This window comes from Trachypithecus francoisi, unplaced genomic scaffold (assembly GCF_009764315.1).
Source record: "Trachypithecus francoisi isolate TF-2019V2 unplaced genomic scaffold, Tfra_2.0 Lachesis_group16, whole genome shotgun sequence".
Taxonomy (NCBI): Eukaryota; Metazoa; Chordata; class Mammalia; order Primates; family Cercopithecidae; genus Trachypithecus; species Trachypithecus francoisi.
Window position 1 is genome coordinate 36,619,992 of NW_022681461.1, and position 20,914 is coordinate 36,640,905.

Here is a 20,914-nt window from a genome sequence, read left to right on the forward strand (position 1 = left end):
TTCTTAGGCCCTGTTTGCAGAGCTATTTCTACTACCTTTGTCCATGAGTTTTTAATTCTGTCAGAAATAATTCACAGTAAGAAGCAATGATTGGTTTCCTGGGTCTAAGTGAGAATGAATACTTTTCATACTACTATAAAAAAACCGTTTCAGTCTATTGTGTATATGATCCAGGAGTTTCATCTATAGGCAAGTTCATTTATAAAATGAAACAATTTATAAAATAATTTTTTTTATTGACATGGTGATTAAAAAATTTGAAAACAGCTATTGAAGGTATTGTTGGCAAGGTGGCAGTATTTTCAACACGTTTCTTCAGTACGTTTATCCAAGTTAGCATCTGGTTTTCCCATTTCCACCTCACAGTAGTGTTTGTTGAGGGGCTAGCCCTCTTCCATAGGATGGCCCTTTTAGCCACTGCTTATGTTTCCTTATTTAGGACAAAGTTCCTCATACCTTGGTGCCTGGTATACTGGGCGTCTGTAAATTTAGAAAGGCTTACATAGATTTTGAGGAACTGCTTTGTATTTAGGCTCATGGTTTTCTTGACGGCATGTTACTTGCTACAAGGAATGACAGTGTGTTTGTAAAAATCTTAATCTAGGAGTACGGGTTTCTACCATGAGGTGAGAGGCTCACTGACTGAGGAAGAAAAAAATTAAGTGCTCTTGGCATAAAATCTTTTTTTTCTTTAATTTCTGGCAAACCTTGCAGACATTCATGAAAGAACTTAGGGAGAAAATGAGGCCCTTTTGCTGTGTTGACTCTTGTTTTCTTTTTGCTTAAGTATTTCAAGTTGATTAAGGCAAGTTGTTTATGAAGTTACTGCTTGGTTTTAAGAGCGAAGCCTACACCAGGTCTTTTTAAGGCTTGTATTGTTTAGCAGTGACTCTTTGATACTAACACTTTTAGAAAAATGTACACATGTATATGCCAGTGATTCTCAGTCTTTTTGGTCTCAGGAAGCTTTATGTTCTTAACTCTTCTGAGGACCCAAAAGAAGATTCTTTTATTTCCTTTTTTGTGGGTTTATTTTATTGATACTTACTTACTGGAAATCACACCAGGGAAAATTTAAATTATATTAATTCATTTAAAAGTAGCAATAAAAACTACATTTACTTAAATAGTTACATTTATTTTCATAAAAAATAATGATTTTCCCAAACCATAAAAAGTAATTAGAAACATCAGCAAGGCGGTTGAATAGGACTTAACAGCCCTTGTCCCCTGGCAGAAACATCAATTTAACAACTATCAATGCTCAAAAATGCCTTCAAAAGAGATACGGGAACCAGAGGAGAGATGATGGCACCTGAGTATAGCACATAAATGAAAAAAGATGCACTGAAGAGATGGGAAGGACAGTTTTGCATTACCTGTATTACCATGCCCCATGCCCCTAACCCCAGGCAGTACAGTGAGGAGAGCCATAGGGATACCTGTGTGGGAAGGAGAGTGTTGTGAGAACCAGATTTTGCCTCAGACCCCAATCTAAGGTCTGTTGCAGTGAAACCCAGCACTACACAGTCCCACAACCGTAGATTCCTGGCTGGTACCTGCAGACTGAGCCTCCAGGATTGCTCCAGTGTCAGGCCATCTCTCAGCCTCAAGACTAGCTCAAGTGTCAGGTCAGTACCCACATCCTTAGATTCCAGATCAGCACCCACGGAGCCGGTCTCCAAGCCTGCCTCAACAGTAACAAGCATTTGCAGTCCCAGACTCCAGGCCCACTCCAGAGCCAAGACAACCCCCACAGACTCAGGCTCCAAGCTCTTCCCCTGGTCTAGGATGTAGTCCAGCACTTGTGGATCTGGTTTTCATGCCTGCCCTAGTGAACCCAGGGTACAGGTCTACCACAGAAGACTCTGGCATTGGGCCAACTCCCACAGACCAAGCATCCAGGAACATCCCTGTGGATTCAGTTGACAGGACCACGCCAGTGGAACATTGGTGCCAAGCTGGCCCCCATGAACCCAAGATCCTGGCCTAACTCAGTAGTCCCAAGCTCCAGTTCTTACATGGTGGACTTAGGCCCCAGATACAACCCCATGAACTCAGGTGCCAGGCCAGCTCACATACTGATGCAGACATAAGGCTGGAGGATTCCAGGAGCAAGCCTACCCTTGGACCATGCCAGATGGCCTGCCTAGAAAATCTGGATGAGCTGACTGGTGAAGGGTTTTCCAAGCCAAAGCCAGTCTACAAAGACTGGGATAAATCACTGCTTCTTCAAATGCATAGATACCAACTCATGGTCACAAGAATCGTGAATAATCAGAGAAACATGACACCACTGAGGGAACAAAATAAAACCTGAGTAACCAACAGTAAAGAAATATGGATTTACAAACTGCCTAAAAGCAATTCAAATTAATAATCTTAAAGAAGCTTAATGAGCTGCAAGTGAATACAGATAGACAAGTAAATGAAATCAGGAAGACAATGCACAAACTAGTTGAGAATTTCAACAAAGAGATAGAAGCCATAAAAGAGAACCAAACATATTCTGGAGGTAAAGAACACAATAACTGAACTGAAAAATTCCAAGAGGGCTTCAACAGTGGTCTCAAGTCAAAGAATCAGTGAACTTGAAGACAGGTCACTTCAAATTAACCAGAGAAAGAGAAAGAAAAAGTAATGACAAAGAATGAAGAAACTTGCTATGATTTCAGTGTGTTCCCTCTAATAAAATTCATGTTGAAATCTAATACCTATTGTGGTGGCATTAAGTAGTGTGACCTTCTGGTGAACAGCTGCAGAATACACATTCTTCTCAAGCATACATGGGACATTCTTCGGGATAGATCATATGTTAGGCCACAAAACACATTTTACTAAATGCAAGAAGACTGACATTATAGCAAATGTATTTTCTGACCACAATGCTATGAAACTGGAAGCCAATAACAAGGAATTTTAGAAAATTCACAAATACATGGAAATTAAGAATATGCTCCTGTGAATAATCAATGAGTCAAGGAAGAAATTTAAAGGGAAATTTAAAAACATCTTTACACAAATGGAAAGGGAAACACAACATAAGAAAAGTTACAAAATGGAGCAAAAGGCGTTTGAAGAAGGAAGTTTTTAGCAATAAATGCATACACCAAAAAAGAAGGATTTCAACCTAATATTACACCACAAGGAATTAGAAAAAGAAGAACAAACTAAGCCCAAAGAAAGTAGAAGGATGGAAATAATAGAGATCAGAGCAGAAATAAATGAAATAGAGAATAGAAAAACAGTACAAAAGTCCAATAGATACCTTTTCTGGAAAGATAAAATTGACAAACTTTTAGTTAGATTAAGGAAAAAAGAAGACTAAAAATCAGAAATGAAAGACATTACAACTGATACCACAGAAATACAGAGGATCATATTAATAAAAGACTAAACAATTATAACAACACTTTGGATAACTGAGCATCAGCGCATAAATTCTTAAGACACAAATCATCTACCAACACTAAATCCTGAAGAAATAGGAAATCTGAACAGATCAGAAATGAATAAGGAGTTGGAATCAGGAAACTCTTCCATAAAGAAAAGCCCCAAACCTGATTACTGCCAAGTTCTACCAAACACTTAAAGAACTAAAACCAATCCTTCTCAAATCCTTCCAAAATATCGAAAAGGAAGGAATAGTTCCAAATTCATGTTGTGAGGCCAGCAGTACCTTAATGCCAAATCCAGACAGGGGCTCCGCAAGAAAAGAATGAAGGCCAAAAACCCCATGATCATCTCAATCGTTGTAGAAAATCATTTGATAAAATTTAACATTCTTTTGTGATATAAAATAATTAGCAGATTAAGTGTAAAAGGAACATACTTTAACACAATGAAAGCCAAGTACAACAAGCCCACAGCTAACATCATTGTTGATGAAAAATGGAAATTTTCTTCTAAGATCAGGAACATAACAAGAATTCCCACTCTTGCCACTTCCATTAAACATGATACTGGAAGTTTAGCCAGACTAGTTAGGCAAGATAAAGAAATAAAAGGCATCTAGTTAGCAAAGGAATAAGCTAAATTGTATCTTTTTGCAGATGATATGATCTTATATATAGAAAACCCCGAAGATGCCACCAAAAAACTGTAAGAACTAATAAATCAGGAAAGTTGTAGGATACAGAGTCAACATAGAAAAACCAATATCATATCCGTATACTTACAGTGACTTCTCTGAAAAATAAATCAAGAAAATAATTCTACTTACAGTAGCATCAAAAAAATAAATTCCTTAATGAATTTATTGATTTAACTTTTAAGTTCAGGGGTACATGTGCAGGTTTGTTACATAGGTAAACTTGTGTCATGGAGTTTTTTGGTACAGATTGTTTTGTCACCTTGGTATTAAACCTAATATCCATTATCCATTATTTTTCCTGATTTTCTCCCTTCTCCAACCCTTCACCCTCTGAAAGGTCCCAGTGTGTGTTGTTCTGCTTATATGCCCATGTGTTCTCATCATTTAGCTTTCACTTATAAGTGAGAACATGCAGTATTTGATTTTTTGTTTCTGTTAGTTTGCTAAGGGTAATGGCCTCCAGCTCCATCATGTTCCCATAAAGGAAATGATCTCCTTTTTTATGGCTGCGTAATATTCCATGGTATATAGGTACCACATTTTCTTTATCCAGTCTATCACTGATGGGTATTTAGGTAGATTCCATGTCTTTGCTCTTGTGAATAGTGCTGATATGAACGTATGTGTGTATGGGTCTTTATAATGCACTTTATGTGGCTTTTATTGCTTTGGGTGTATACCCAGTAATGGGATTGCTGAGTTGAATGGGATTTCTGTTTTTAACTCTTTGAGGAATCACTACACTGTCTTCCATAGTGGTTGAACTAATTTATACTTCCACCAACAGTGTATAAGTGTTTCTGTTTCTCCACAACCTTGCTCTCATCTGTTATTTTTTGACTTTTTAATGACCACCATTCTGACTGGTGTGAGATGGTATCTCATTGTAGTTTTGATTTGCATTTCTCTAATGATCAGTGATGTTGAGCTTTTTTTCATATGCTTGTTGGCCATATGTATGTCTTCTTTTGGACAGTGTCTGTTCATGTAATTTGTCTAGTTTTTAATGGGGTTGTTTTTCTTCTTGTAAATTTGATTAAGTTCCCTTTATATGCTGAATATTAGACCTTTGTCAAATGCATAGTTTGCAAAAATCTTCTGCCATTCTGTAGTTTGTCTTTTCACCCTATTGATAGTTTCCTTTGCTGTGCAGATGCTCTTTAGTTTAATTATATCCCGTTTGTCAATTTTTGCTTTTGTTGCAATTGTACTCCAAAAGCACAGGCAACACAAGCAAAAATATATACATGGGATTTTATCAAACAGGCTTCTGCAAAGGAAAGGAAGAAAGGAACAGAGTAAAGAGACAACCTACTGAATGTGGGAAATTATTTTGCAAACCATATCTCTGATAAGTTATCAATATCCCAATATTGACATTATATAAGGATACATAATATCCTTATATATATATCCCAATATATAAGGAACTTAAACAGCTAAATAGCAGGAAAACAATTAACTGGATTAAAACTGGGCAAAGGACCTGAATAGATGTTTCTCAGCAGAAGACATATGGATGGCCAACAGTTATATGAAAAACACCCCACATCACAGCTCATTAGGAAAGTGCAAATGAAAACCTCACTTCTTATCCCTGTTAGAATGGCTATAATCAAAAAGCCAACAAGTGTTGGTTAGGATATAGAGAAATGGGAACCTTTGTACACTGTTGGTGGGAATGTAAATTAGTACAGCAATTATGGGTAACAGTATGAAGATTCCTGAACAAAATTCAAAATAGGTTTACCTTTTGATCCAGAAATCCCCATCTGGGTTTGTCCAAAGGATATAAGAGAAATGAAATCCGTATGTCAAAGAGATATCTGCACTTACATGTGCAATCAGCATTATTCACAATAAGTACAATATGAAATAAATCTGAAGTATCCATCAATCAAGGAATGGATAAGGAAAATATTGTATGTGTACACAGTCCAATACTGTTCAACCTTATAAAAGAAGGAAATCCTGACATTTGCTGCTCCATGAATGAAACTGGTGGACATTATGTTAAGTGAATTGAACCAGGAACAGAAAGACAGATACCACATGATCTCACTTATATGTGGAATCTAAAAACATCAAACTTGTAAAAGCAGAGAGTAGGGTGCTAGTTACCAGGGGCTGCAGGTTGGGGAGATGTTATATTTTTTTCAAATGTCTTTAGTATTGGATTTAATAAAAGACAGCTGCATTCTTTTATTTGCTTCTGCATTCAATCTCTTGCACTATGTTGTTTTGGTTGAAGAATATGATGAAAATTTCGGCTTCCCCCAGATAATGTGGTTGGAAAGGGAGCAAGCAGTATTTTAATAACCTTTCTAGATAGTTAAGGGGACATTCTTCTTTGACTCTCTATCAAAACCTGACAAACAGTAGTTTAGTTTCAGTGTGAAACCTAAAATCATATCAGTGATTTTTTTATACTCTGTTAAGCTGAAAGTTCATTGGTGTGTCTTGCATTTTAAGTGGCTTTTTAATCCATGCATGATTTTTGTTTTTTGTTTTTTTTTTTTTTGAGATGGAATCTCGCTGTGTCACCCAGGCTGGAGTGCAGTGGCCGGATCTCAGCTCACTGCAAGCTCCACCTCCCGGGTTCACGTCATTCTCCTGCCTCAGCCTCCCCAGTAGCTGGGACTACAGGCGCCCGCTACCTCACCCAGCTAGTTTTTTGCATTTTTTAGTAGAGACGGGGTTTCACCGTGTTAGCCAGGATGGTCTCGATCTCCTGACCTCGTGATCCGCCCGTCTCGGCCTCCCAAAGTGCTGGGATTACAGGCTTGAGCCACCGCGCCCGGCCATCATGATTTTTGTTACTATGCGTTAGCAAACAAAGATGTGAGTTATCCAGATCTTTTAGATGTTGACGCATCTCTTTATATGATATAAAAAATTACATTCATTATTATTATCACTTCCACCAGAGACAGATTTAAAAGCATTTGGGATCTGTTGAGCTTACAGTAATGGATAAAAATTTTCCAGAAATTTTAATTGTGACTTATAAGCTTGATTTTTATCATTGTTCACAAATACTCTAGTTGTTTTTTAAAAAATTGACAGGTTTTTTTTTTTGTTTATTTTCAAGAAAATTCCTGCCAGCCACCCAAGTCTGAATGATCGTAGTTTGTCTGCTAATAATTTTTTTCATGGAAAAAGTGGCATTCCATGAAAATGGCAGGCAGTTCAACCTGCAATTCAATGAATTGCACAAGGGCTTTTCTAAAGACTACTCTTGAACTTCAGTGTGTACAGAAATATTTTATGCATACATTCCTTTTTTCCCACAGATTTAATAAAATTGATGCTTCCCCCCCATCAAAGGCATTACTAAGAGAAACTGCCTTTTTGTTACCTCTGTAAGTATGAGGTAGTCAATATAAAGATTCCTTTGGTACCACTGCCTTGATTCATGCTGAGGCACCAACAATTTTACTCTCTACTGCTTTTGTATCACCGTTAACAAATCTCAACTGGGTAACATAGTCAAATAACGTGCGTTATTATGAAAGTAGTTTTGACTATACAGATGCCATGCAACAGGATTGTGCATCCCCTGGAGTTCACCGATCATGTTTTGAGAATGGCGGTTATCTTTCAATTCCAATTGACTCCTTGAACATCACTGGTTTGAATTGTTTGGGTCTGCTTACATGCCATTTTTTTCCAATAAGTACGTTAGAACATTTCTCGTAGACTTGGAACAATTTGAAAAAACTCACAAATGAATCATATAGCCTAGAAATATTTAAAAAATAAAGAAAAAGATAGGTCATGAATGCATAAAATATATGCAGATACAAGACTGTTTTATCGTTTACTACTATAAACATAAATCTATTATAAAAAGTTAAAATTTGTCACCACATATGCACACAAACACGGATGTAACCAAATATAAAGGTGCGGTATTAAATCATAAATGCATAAAATTAGCTGTAGTATATCCTGTGCTATAATAATTTTTTAGCCATCTCCTTTTGCTATTATGGTGAGGCCAAGTGCTGCGAGAAACAGTTTACATTTAGAGTCAGATTACTTTATTGCAAATATAGGCAAAGATTCTTATCTTTTGTTTTCAAATACTCTACCCATGGGTGAATACCAAGTGTTTTCCATTGTAAAAATAATAACAACAACAACCATGATGACATGATTATTATAATAATGCCACCCTTTGTGCTACAGTTGGCATTTGACATATTTTGAGTTATTTTCAGCCTCATTCAGTCCTTGCCATTTTGCCATCAGTACAAATTTAATTTGACTTTTTCTGAAACAGGTAAGTCAACATGGCAAGGGCTGGAACACACTCACTCACCAGTGCTTTGTAGTTGAGCACATTGCTCTACAGTATTCATTTATCGGACTATGAAAGCTACTCATGCAGATGTTTAGAATGTGTCACAGCCCTAGACACTGGGTGCAGCTTTTATTCTGGCCACTTGTTCTGATGTACTGCCCTCTGCTATAGGCATGAAGAGTTTTTTGTTAACATGTTGTGTCTTTCTGTATTTTTCTGGTGCTCTGTAAGATTTTATAAAGTGCTGTTCTTGTGGAGTAAAGAAATACACATTTTAGGCCAGGCTCAGTGGCTCATGCCTGTAATCCCAGCATTTTGGCAGGCTGAGGTGGGTGGATCACCTAAGGTCAGGAGTTCTAGACCAGCCTGGTCAACATGGTGAAACTCCATCTCTACTAAAAATACAAAAACAATTAGCCAGGCGTGGTGGTGGGCGCCTGTAATCCTAACTACTCGGAAGGCTGAAGCAGTAGAGTGGCTTGAACCCTGGAGGCAGCGGTTGCAGTGAGCTGAGATTGCACCATTGTACTCTAGCCTAGGCACAAAGAGCAAAACTCCATCTTAAAAAAAAAAAAAAAAGAAAGAAAGGAAAAAGAAAAAAGAAATATACATTTAAAAGACTTGACCCTCTAGGGGTATTTTACGGAACAAATGAGAAGATCTGACTAGGGATTTTCTTTTATATCCGTGTAATGCCAGTATATTGCTTGGCACTTTATAGCTGCTCTGTAAAAATGTTAATTGTAATAAATTCTTGAACCCAGGAGTTAATTCAGTGAAGTTCAATTAAACTTTTATTGAACCATGTACTATGTTAGATGAAGAAAGTAAAAATTGGCAAAATAGTTTCTGGATTGTGAATTACTCTGATAACTAGAAGATAATCTCATACACATAAACCTATTTTAGTATTGGAGCTTTTACCATACCAGTAGAGACATGGAAGGAGTCATGTGGGAAGGAGGGAACAGTGTAGTTATTTCTAGTAGGGATGGGGAGGGTCACAAAACAAGGGTGGTTGTCTGGCCATGAGATCTGATCTAGTCTTTGAGGCTTGAGGAGGATTATAAGGCAACTTCCCTTATTCTGGCTCTCTCGGGATGTATTTGAAAGACAAACTAGGTTTGGTTTCTGGCCTTAATATCACAGATTCTGTGGAATGTTTGCTTCTTTTGTACTCAGGGTGATTGTTTTCCCTGGTTCCCATGCTCACAATATTTTCCTGCCTTCTTCCTTAAGAATTGCCTGAGGTTCTGTCCATTGAGGAGGAAGTGGAAGAAACAGAGTCTTGGGCGAAACCTCTCATCCACCTTTGGCAGACGAAGTCCCCTAACTTCGCAGCTGAGCAAGAGTATAATGCAACAGTGGCCAGGATGAAGCCGCACTGTGCCATCTGCACTCTGCTCATGCCATATCATAAGGTAAAGGGGGGCTGTTGTCAGAGTTGCCTTCATTGCTCTGCTTTCCGTGTGACCACATACCACAAGATCACTATAAATTGTTGTGGGCTTCCTTTGCACATAAGAAGGAAGACATCCTTAGGTGGCTGATGGCTTTCATAGAACCACAAACACTTTCTACATCCTCCTTGGGGGACGCTTTTCTGAAAATACTTTATCTTTTTCTTTTGAGATAGGGTCATGCTCTGTTGCCCAGGCTGAAGTGCAGTGGCATAATCATGCCTCCACGTAGGCTTGTACTCTGGCTCAAGCGATCCTTCTGCCTCAGCTTCCACAGTAGCTAGGACTGTAGGTGTGAGCCACCATACCTGCCTAATGTTTTAAATTTATTTTTTAGTTTTTCTGGCGATTTGGTCTTACTATGTTGCCTAGGCTAGTCTTGAGCTCCTGGCCTCAAACGATCCTTCCACTTGGTCTCCCAAATCTTTTCTGAGTATCATATTTTATTTCATGGGGGGGTTACTTTCAACTTCTCTACCTCTTTTACCAAGAAACACAACTTAAAGCTTACAAATAGTAGAAACTTTCAAAGATGTAACTTTAAGTTTATCTCTGTTTTTTTTTGTTGTTGTTTGAAAATGTCATTCTCAAATAATGGAAATGTCAGCCCTAGGTCCAAATTTTAAGTGTCTCTTTTCACCTTTCCAAGTGGAACATGCAAAAGACACAGCCAAGACTCACTAGAAACTACATTTTCCAGTTTATCCTCATTAGCTGGCTGTGCTTGATGTTGTTTTCAGCATCATTCCATGGATACTATACTGATAGCACCTCAGCTAATGGAGGGTCACAGTCCTCAGCACTCAAACAGTTGAAATGATCTTTAGGAATCTTGTAAGGGTGGAACTATGTGGTTCATTTTAAGGTACAGTATATTATGAAGTGTATTGACATGAACATTATGTTTTGGGTTATATTTTTATTTTATTTTTATTTTTTATTTTATTTATTTATTTATTTTTTTGAGTCTCACTCTGTTGCCCAGGCTGGAGTGCAGTGGCCGGATCTCAGCTCACTGCAAGCTCCGCCTCCCGGGTTCAAGCCATTCTCCTGCCTCAGCCTCCCAAGTAGCTGGGACTACAGGCGCCTGCCACCTCGCCCTTGTATTTTTTAGTAGAGACGGGGTTTCACCGTGTTAGCCAGGATGGTGTCGATCTCCTGACCTCGTGATCCGCCCGTCTCGGCCTCCCAAAGTGCTGGGATTATAGGCTTGAGCCAACGCGACCGGCCGGTATTTTTATTTATAGAAACAAATATTTTATTCAAGATTATGTCTGTCTTAGAGTTCTTTATAAAAATAAACTGTTCTGTTCAGACATTTCAGAGCAAGAAAATGTGTGGTATCTCACATTTTCAGACCTTTGTAACTGAGGAAATAATTTATTCCCTTCATGTTTTTTAGTGTGGCACTGGTGAGTGATAAACATTATTTTTCTCTTCCTTTAGTCATTAAATTTCTGGGTTTTAACTACTTATTGATTCTTATTTCTACATTATAATCTGTATATGTCTCAATAATGAAAAAATTCAAACTAAAATTATAAGATTTGTGGAGATTTAATATAAAATAATACAGTATAAAACATAAAATAATATGAAATCTGTGAGGTAATTCATTACTTATACTTTCAAGTAAATACTAAATTTTTTTCTATCTTTTGGTGTGAGGTGATAGTTTTGTTTGATACATTATCCTTTCTTATTTAGTGACATGTGCCAGTTCTCTCTCTCTTGCTTTCAAATACTGTGATGAGGCAAAAATTCTTAAAGCCTCTCCTAATACTGCTGCACAGATTAAAACTGGGGTCTTTGTACACTCCTTCAAGTGTAGCAAAATATGATTCTTCAGTAAATGAAAACAGATTTGTTAACTGCAGTGCATATGAAGAAGCAAAAGAATGGATGCTTTCCATGAACTAATTTTGGGAAGACACAATTAGAGTAGCCAGTCACTTTCTTATATGAACAGACATAATAGAATATTGTCCTGTTCCTGCAGATTAGCTTTTGGGTGGGAGTCTGAGGTGGAATGTTGATTTAAAAAAAAAACCAAAAAACTAGTAGTTTGATCAAGGAGAACAACAGGAAGAACAAAAGTTAGAAGTTAGTGTCTGGAACAGGAGTTAGTGGATTTGAGTGACTAGAATGATGAGCTCTTTTCCATGTTTTTCACTCATGTGGAAACGTTGTGTTTTTCAGCCAGATAGCAGCAATGAAGAAAATGATGCTAGATGGGAGACAAAATTAGATGAAGTCATTACGTTGGAAGGCAAGACTAAGCCCCTTATACCAGAGATGTGTTTTATTTATAGTGAAGAAAATATAGAATATTCTCCACCCAATGCCTTCCTTGAAGAGGATGGAACAAGTCTTCTGATTTCCTGTGCAAAGTGCTGCGTACGGGTTCATGCAAGTAAATGGATCTATAATTCATCAATCACTGGCTTTTCAGCATTTCACATCATCTTTATTTCTCACTTTTTTGGGACCTGTCAGATCTGTTGCATGGACTATTGGCATTCTTCATGGTTGATATCATTCTTTTTCACATTTCTTCTAGTAAAAGTATGAGTTAGTATATTCATCCTTTTTTCACCACTTTCATGTAGTATCAGTGGAGAGCAGGTCTGGGTTTTTTTTTTTGTTGGTTTGTTTGTTTGGGGTCCAGGTGAGGAGTCATCATGGAGTTCCTTTCACATGCTTGAATTTTACTTACTTTAAGATCTAGCTTATAAAAACAATTTGAAAGTCTGATATTGTTGAAGACTGTTTTTCTTTGTGACTTTTAAAAGAGAAATGGATGTTCCTTTGGTTATTCTGAGAATTGTTGTATTGAGTTAACTTTTTTTCGTTCGTAAGGGTGGAAATCTCTATTGCCTTCCAGGGGAGAACAGTCATTACAGTTGTTTTATCCCTGGACTGAGATAGTCTCCACACCTATCTCAATTTATTATTTTTAACAGTTGGATAAGTGGTAAACATTTATTGATCTGCCATGTAAATCCTATGAAATATGTAAAAGGGATTTCATATACTACAACTGTATTTTAAGGCATTTTAATATTCCAGATCTTACCAAATCACATATTCTAGTAACTCGCTTAGGTATGGCCTGTCCTCTGTCAATGTAGTTTGAATGGTTTATAATATAGATATTATCTTCTGTATTTGCCTCAGAGTAATAATTGCTTTATATTAGGGTTGAAACAGCTTCATCATTTATCATTGATTAATTAAATACTATCTACTTAAAGGATTTAAACAGTATCTGCTTGAAATGTAATAATAGCCATCTTGTTTTTGTATTGAAGGCAATTTGTAACACACACATGCATATACACACCTTACATTGTTATGTGTATACAATAGGTAAAGCACTATTTTGTGTATACCTATTATTGGGATATAATCTGATTCCTGAATGTAGCAGCTATGCAGTGTAACCATACTATTTTATACACATATGCTTTAACTCATTATTTCATGGACATGGTTAACTATGATAGGTTTTTTTCTCGGGAAATTACATTTCTGTTATTTTGTTTCCATCTCAAATGTTATAGAAATTTTCAAAAATTACTCATTAAATCTTAACCCTCTTATAAGGAGGGGGTTTTAATATCGGAAATATTAAAAATTACTCATGTAAATATTTCAAAATTCTCTTATCTCAAGAAGTCAGAGTGACATGTGTTCCTTGATGCCATGTAATTGCTATGTATATTTGCATAATCAGCCATCACCTTAGATAGTTATTTTGGGTCAGGCATGAGCTGAATAGACAAATTGAATTGAAAATATTCCTTCATTGCTAACTCTGAATTTGCAGCATTTGCCTTATCATTGAGGTTGATAGTAGTTAGACTTAATTTTTGAAGTAATTTAAAATTACTTCAAAATTTAAATTAATTTAATAATATTAGGTCACAATGTATTTATTGTATTATTTTTAACATTTCCTTAAACTTTGCCCCATGGATTGCAACTTATTTTGAGATGTCTGTGCGTGAACAAATTAGTAGACTTGACATTTTAAAATTTTATTACCCATTCAAGACGTTCCATAAGTATTCTCTATAACTATTGTGTTAGTTATCAATAAGACTCACATTCACCTTGCTTATGTTTTGTTCTATATAGTGAGAATCAAGACAGTATGGTAGGCTAGTGTTCCATTTTTATTTGTTTCAGTACTGAGATCTGCAATATTTTAAAGGTGAAAAAGACCTAATGCATGGATACATACTATTATTTTATAGGTTGTTATGGTATTCCTTCTCATGAGATCTGTGATGGATGGCTGTGTGCCCGGTGCAAAAGAAATGCGTGGACAGCAGTAAGTGGCTTATTTTAGTATTGCTTAATCTTTCTTCCCACCCCACTCACGGTGGTCACATTTGAGTCTAATGAAAAGATCAGATTGCTCAGGTGCTTATAGATACAATTCCACACTTCCTTGTGTTTCTAGTCTTCCCTCTCAAAAGCATCTTACCTCGTGGTTCTATATCCATTGTAGAAATATTAGGTAAATTTCTTTTCTTTTTTTTTTTTTGAGACTTAGTGTCACTCTGTCGCCCAGGCTGGAGCACAGTGGCGAGATCTTGTCTCACTGCAAGCTCCGCCTTTCAGGTTCACACCATTCTCCTGCCTCAGCCTCCCAAGTAGCTGAGATACAGGCACCCGCCACCACACCTGGCTAATTTTTTGTATTTTTTTTTTTTTGAGGCAGAGTCTCACTCTGTCGCCCGGGCTGGAGTGCAGTGGCCAGATCTCAGCTCACTGCAAGCTCCGCCTCCCGGGTTTACGCCATTCTCCTGCCTTAGCCTCCCGAGTAGCTGGGACTACAGGCGCCCGCCACCTCGCCCGGCTAGTTTTTGTATTTTTAGTAGAGACGGGGTTTCACAGTGTTAGCCAGGATGGTCTCGATCTCCTGACCTTGTGATCCGCCCGTCTCGGCCTCCCAAAGTGCTGGGATTACAGGCTTGAGCCACGGTGCCTGGCCAATTTTTTGTATTTTTAGTAGAGACAGGGTTTCAGTGTGTTAGCCAGGATGTTCTTGATCTCCTAACCTCGTGATCTGCTCGCCTCCGCCTTCCAAAGTGCTGGGATTACAGGAGGGAGCCACTGCTCCTGGTCCTTTTTTTTTTTTTTTTTTTTGAGATGGAGTCTCACTCCGTTGCCCAGGCTGGAGTGCAGTGGCGTGATATCAGCTCATTGCAACCTCCGCCTCCCAGGTTAAGCAATTCTCCTGCCTCAGCCTCCTGAGTATCTGGGACTACAGGCACCTGCCACCATGCCTCACTAATTTTTGTATTTTTAATAGAGACAGGGTTTCACCTTGTTGGTCAGGCTAGTCTTGAACTTCTGACCTCAGGTGATCCACCTGCCTCAGCCTCCCAAAATGCTAGGATTGCAGCCGTGAGCCACCGTACCCAACTATTAGGTAAATTTCTGGTGTCAGTCCTCTACTTAGGAACCTGCAGGGACTGTCAGTTTATCGTGTCCACATTTACGTTTTCAAGGCTTCAGAATTTTGCTTCATTATCTTGTCCATCCCTATTTTGCAATACTTGAAAAGTGTTTCAAGTAACAAGGTAGGGGATCCTCAGTGACCCCTGAAGAAACCATGTTCATATCCAACATTTATTTTTCTTTGTTTGAGACAGAGTCTCACTCTGTCATCCAGACTGGAGTACAGTGATACAATTATGGCTCACCGCAGTCTCAAACTCCTGGGCTTAAGTGATCTTCCCACCTCAGCCTCCTGGGTAGCTGGGACTACAGGCATGCACCACTATGCCTGGCTAATTTTTAAATTCTTTTGTAGAGACAAGGTGTCACTATGTTGCCCAGGCTGTTCTCAAACTCCTGGGCTCAAGTGATCCTCTCACTTTGGCCTCCTGAAATGCTGGGGTTATAGGCATCAGCCACTGGGCCTGATGTCACATCCAACTTTTCAACTAGCATAAGGTCTTTCCCCACTTACTCATCCTTACATTTATACCTTAGTACATTTTAGAGTTTCTGGTCTGTACTAGGCATTGCTGTGAATTTTAGAACATTTAATAACAAATGATCCCCCATTTAGAGACAAAGAATTGACTTGACCTAAATTGTTTTTACTAAAGACCTTGTTAAAAATTTACCTTACTACTTTCCTGCAGATTTTTTGGGGCAGAAGAAAATAATAATAATAATAATAATATAAAAATTTAGCTTACTTCAAATCTTCGATTTTCATTCCAACAATCTATGTCAATTTTGTTGCCATTTAATTAAGTTTTACCTTAATTTTTCTTAAAAATTCTCTTTCAAAAGGAATCAGAACATTCTTGAAAGTGAAGAACAATCAGACCACAGCAGTGTATCCCTCACTCATGATCTCAGAGCAGGTGCTCAGCTTGATGATTTCAGCTGTAATAGCAGCATTTACTTTATTCCTCAATGATCTCTAATGACAGAGAATTACACTTCCTTGCAACTGAAGTTAAAAACCTGAATGACAATATAAAGAATACGCCTTACAGGATGAAAATTTTTGTCATGACTGTGTATATTTAGTTCTCAGTAAGTCTGAGAGGGGTGTCTTTCTGGATGATTTTATTGCTGGCATTCACTTTGGGGAGTGAAAGAAGAGATAAAAATATGGACACTCTTTATGGTCTGAATGATCTGGTATATTTAATGTTAGAGGTTTTATCTCCCATTTAAGAAGTCACTGCATCAGTGGGCCCAGAAAACATTTCGGTCCAGTTATGCATTACTTAATGACGGGGATACATTCTGCGTAATACATCGTTGGGCAATTTTGTCATTGTGTGGATATAATACAGTATACTGACACAAACCTGGATGGTATAGCCCGCTACACACTCCTAAAGTGCTGGTATTACGATGTAGCCTATTGCTACTACTGTCCTGAGTAGTGTAGGCAGTTGTAACACAGTGGTAAGTATTTGTGTACCTAAACATAGAAAAAATACAAAAGAAAAACAGCCTTACAATCTTATGGGACTACTGTCATGTATGCAGTCCATCTTTGACCAAAATGTGTTTATGTGACACATGACTGTATTTTCCTTTCATGTGATTATTATGTTAATAAATGTAAGACATATTTAACACAGCCAGGAAGTCCTGCTTCTGATCTTGACTATATAAATATATCAAGCTCTTATTTATTAGATAGGTCCTATTCCTGGTACATGAGCCACCATAAAGTATTGCAGAATCAGTTTGGCCAGTGATGTTCTCTCCTTTGCCCTGAATCATAAATTTAGAAATTAGAGATTATGTAATCAGCTCACCAAGGCATTAAGAGTTCTCTGTTCCATCCACAGTTACTGCCTGGCTCCTGTGCTCACACACTGAGCAGTCCTGTTGTCCAAGGTACCATTGTCCTTTGCATGGCAGACCCAGGGCCAGGTCTAGGCCACTCACCCTGATTCTAAAGCTATTCTGATTGATTATGCTGTTTTCATGTAGCATGTTTCATACAGAAAATACTACGATTAATCACTCTTTGGAATAGATTTAAAGCATCTTTCTATTAATTTTAACTCCTTGTCCCCTCAAAATACAATCTTGCCATTTGTTTTTTAATATTGAAACTATGTAAATCTCTATCAATTTACATTTGAACTGGGAACTCTTGAATATAACATTACAATGATTTTTAGACCTACATAATTTATTTCTACCTGTAAATGACCTGAATTCACAGTGGATTCCAATTGTTTTTTCAGCGTATCCATTTGAGTGTACTTTTTCTGTGAAGCTCCATTCCTATTTCTGTTGAAAAATAGTTGAATGAAGTTTAAGTATTGTAGAAAAGTAACTGACAGTATTGATATTCTGACTTTAACCCTCTGATTTAGTGTGGCAGTGAGTGTTGCAATATTAATTTTTACTAAACACTTAAGTATGATTTCTTTAAATTTTGTGGCTGCAATGATTGCGTTTTAAAAGTATCCTTAAAACTGACTTCTTCAGCAATCAATCTCATATCTTCAGCTTTACACTCCAGAGGAGCCCTAGCCTCCTTGTAAATAAAGGGCTCTAAAGGAGCTCATGGAAATCAAATAGTGCAGCTGAAGCCAGATGATATTTCATTGGTGGCCTGTAGTTCACTAACTGTCATTCCTAATTTCCTGGAATTTTTTTAAAGAAACCTGCCTTGTGAAGGTAAAGTTATTCATCAGGAATGTAAAATATTCCTATAGCATATTTAGTTTGAGACACATGATTATACAACAAATGTAATTGTTCTATTGCTGTTTTGTTTTATGGTAAGTGCTGTTGAACACCTCGTGTTCATTTTTTATGAGGAATATGAGAATTATATGTGGTGGTTCTATTTTTTAAAGATTCTTTTTAAAAAGAGAGACTATAAGAATACTATATCATAGAGTTAATATTTTAGAATCAAAGACATCTTATTATTTCACCCATTCCCAGACATAAATAAATAAATTCATGTTAAAATGTAGTAATTTTTTCAACTTCAGCCTGGGCAAAAAAGAAAGTGGAGGGTGTATGCATGGCTGGAGTCAATAATCATAGATCACCTCTCTTTTTATTTTCCAATTATAAAGACTAGATGTCACTCTGGGCTCAAATTAGGAAGATGGAGATCATAGTGACATAGGCTGGATCTTTATCTGTGACTTTCTGTGTCCTCACCATTTCTAAAGATCAGCTTCAGACCTCACTCTGATTCATTGTGCTCCCGTTTTCTTACTTTTCCATTCATGTCCATTAAAATAAAAACCAAAATGTGTATTGCAGCTTCAATTGCATATGCTTGAGGAGAGATTAGTTACAATTTTTTTATTGTACCCTAATTTGGATTCTAAGATTATGGCTGTATGCCCATCCTCAACTGAAATGAAATGATACAAAGAACTCCACAAATAACTGTCAATCCTTGGATACAGTTTATATATTTTATAATTCTAATTATATGTCATCGCTTTGAGTCCCTGCCTTACCCTATTTCGGTATTACCCAAATAAATAGACACAACTATCTGACAGCTATAGCGTTTGACTTACAGCTTATAAACCAGCTTTATTATTTCATTTTCAGCTTTGTTTGATTGAAACCCTTTTTGGTCTATTTATATAATTCTTTTTGGAGCAATTTTTCCTCCTTTTTTGTATAATCATTTTAGAGCACATTCCAAACATTACCAAATCCAGATTTTAGGTATCAAAAGTCAGTACTCCGATATTAGTATCTGTGTCTCATTATTTTGTCTTTTCATATACATCTCACTACTTTTTAAAAAATATTTTTATTTGTAATTTTTTTGGGTATGTCATAGGTATATGTATTTATGGGTTACATGAGATATTTTGATACAGGCATGCAATACATAATAACCACATCAGATTAAATGGGGTATACATCATTTCAAACATTTATGCTTTCTGTTACAAACAATCCAGTTATACTCATTGCGTTACTTTAAAATGTACAATTAAATTGTTTTTGACTGTAGTTACCTTATTGTGTAGCAAATACTAAGTGTTTTCATTTTCTGGGGTTTTTTTTTGTACCCATTAACCATTTCCATTTCCCCCATCCCTACTACCCTTGCTAGACTCTGGTAACCATCTTCCTAGTCTCTAGCTTCATGTGTTCAGTTAGTTTTTTTAATTTTGTGAAGAATGTCAGTGGTTGAGCACCTTTTCATATACCTGTTTGTCATATGTGTGTGTGTGTGTGTGTGTATATATATATGTATATATATATTTTTTGAGACGGAGTCTTGCTCTATGGCCCAGGCTGCAGTGTAGTGGTACAATCCCAGCTCAATGCAACCTCTGCCTCCCGGGTTCCAGCAATTCTCCTGCATCAGCCTCCTGAGTAGCTGGGATTACAGGTGCATGCCACCACGCCCAGCTAAGTTTTGTATTTTTAGTAGAGATGGGGTTTCGCCATGTTGGCCAGGCTGGTCTCGAACTCCTGACCTCTGGTGATCTACCTTGCTCTGCCTCCCAAAGTGCTGGTATTACAGGCATGAGCCACCGCGCCCGGCCTGTCATTCGTATATTTTCTTTTGAGAAATGTCAATTCAGATCTTTTGCCCATTTTAAAAATCAGATTATTAGGTATTTTTCCTATAGTGTTTGAGCTCCTTTTATATTCTAGTTATTACTCCTTTGTCAGATGGGTTGTTTGCAAATATTTTCTCTCTTTCTGTGGGTTGTCTTTTCACTTTGTGTTTTTCTTTGCTGTGCAGAAGCTTTTAAATTTGATGTGATCCCATTTATCCATTTTTACTTTGTTGCCTGTGTTTGTGGGGTATTACTCAAGAAATTTTTGCCCAGACCAGTATTCCGGAGAGTTTCCCCAAATTTTTCTGTTATTAGTTTCATAGTTTGAAATCTTAGATTTAAGTCTGTAATCCATTTTGATTTGATTTTTGTATATGGGAAGAGATAGGGGTCAAGTTTCATTCATTTGCATATAAATATCTCATTTTCCCAGCATCATTTATTGAAGAGAGTGCCCTTTTCCCAATGTATATTCTTGTCATCTTTGTTGAAAATGAGTTTACTATAGATGTATGGATTTACCTCTGGATTCTCTGTTCTCTTCCACTGATCTAAGTGGCTATTTTTGTGCCATTACCATGTCATTTTGGTTATTACAGCTCTGTATTATAATTTCAAGTTAGGTAATATGATTCTTTCATTTTGTTCTTTTTGCTTAGGATAGTTTTGCCTGTTATAGGTCTTTTGTGATTCCATATAAATTTTAGGATTTTTTTTTTTTCTATTTCTAAGAAGAATGTCTTTAGTATTTTGATAGGGATTATATTGAATCTTTAGATAGCTTTGGGTAGTATGGACATTTTAACAGTATTGATTCTTCCAGTTCATGAACATGGATTATCTTTCCATTTTTTGTTTCTCTTCAATTTTTTGCATCAGTGTTTTATAGTTTTCATTGTAGAGATCTTTCACTTCTCTGGTCAAGTTAAATCCTAGATATTTACTTTTCTTTGTAGCTGCTGTCAATAGGATTAGTATCTTGATTTCTCTTTTA

At 37.1% G+C, this 20,914-nt stretch overlaps 1 protein-coding gene across 10 annotated transcripts in view; it reads left to right on the plus strand.

Annotated features, from left to right (window-relative positions):
- KDM4C (lysine demethylase 4C) overlaps nucleotides 1-20,914 on the plus strand; it is a 412,099-nt gene that overhangs the window by 241,546 nt on the left and 149,639 nt on the right. For all 10 annotated transcript variants that reach the window (XR_004443468.1, XR_004443467.1, XR_004443469.1 and 7 more), the window contains exons 13-15: nucleotides 9,639-9,820; nucleotides 12,059-12,272; nucleotides 14,119-14,195. Coding sequence is in view for 7 of the 10 variants with exons in the window: in XM_033237310.1 (XP_033093201.1) it covers nucleotides 9,639-9,820; nucleotides 12,059-12,272; nucleotides 14,119-14,195 (473 nt within the window). In the remaining 3 variants the exon portion in view is untranslated. The remainder of the gene's footprint in view (nucleotides 1-9,638; nucleotides 9,821-12,058; nucleotides 12,273-14,118; nucleotides 14,196-20,914) is intronic.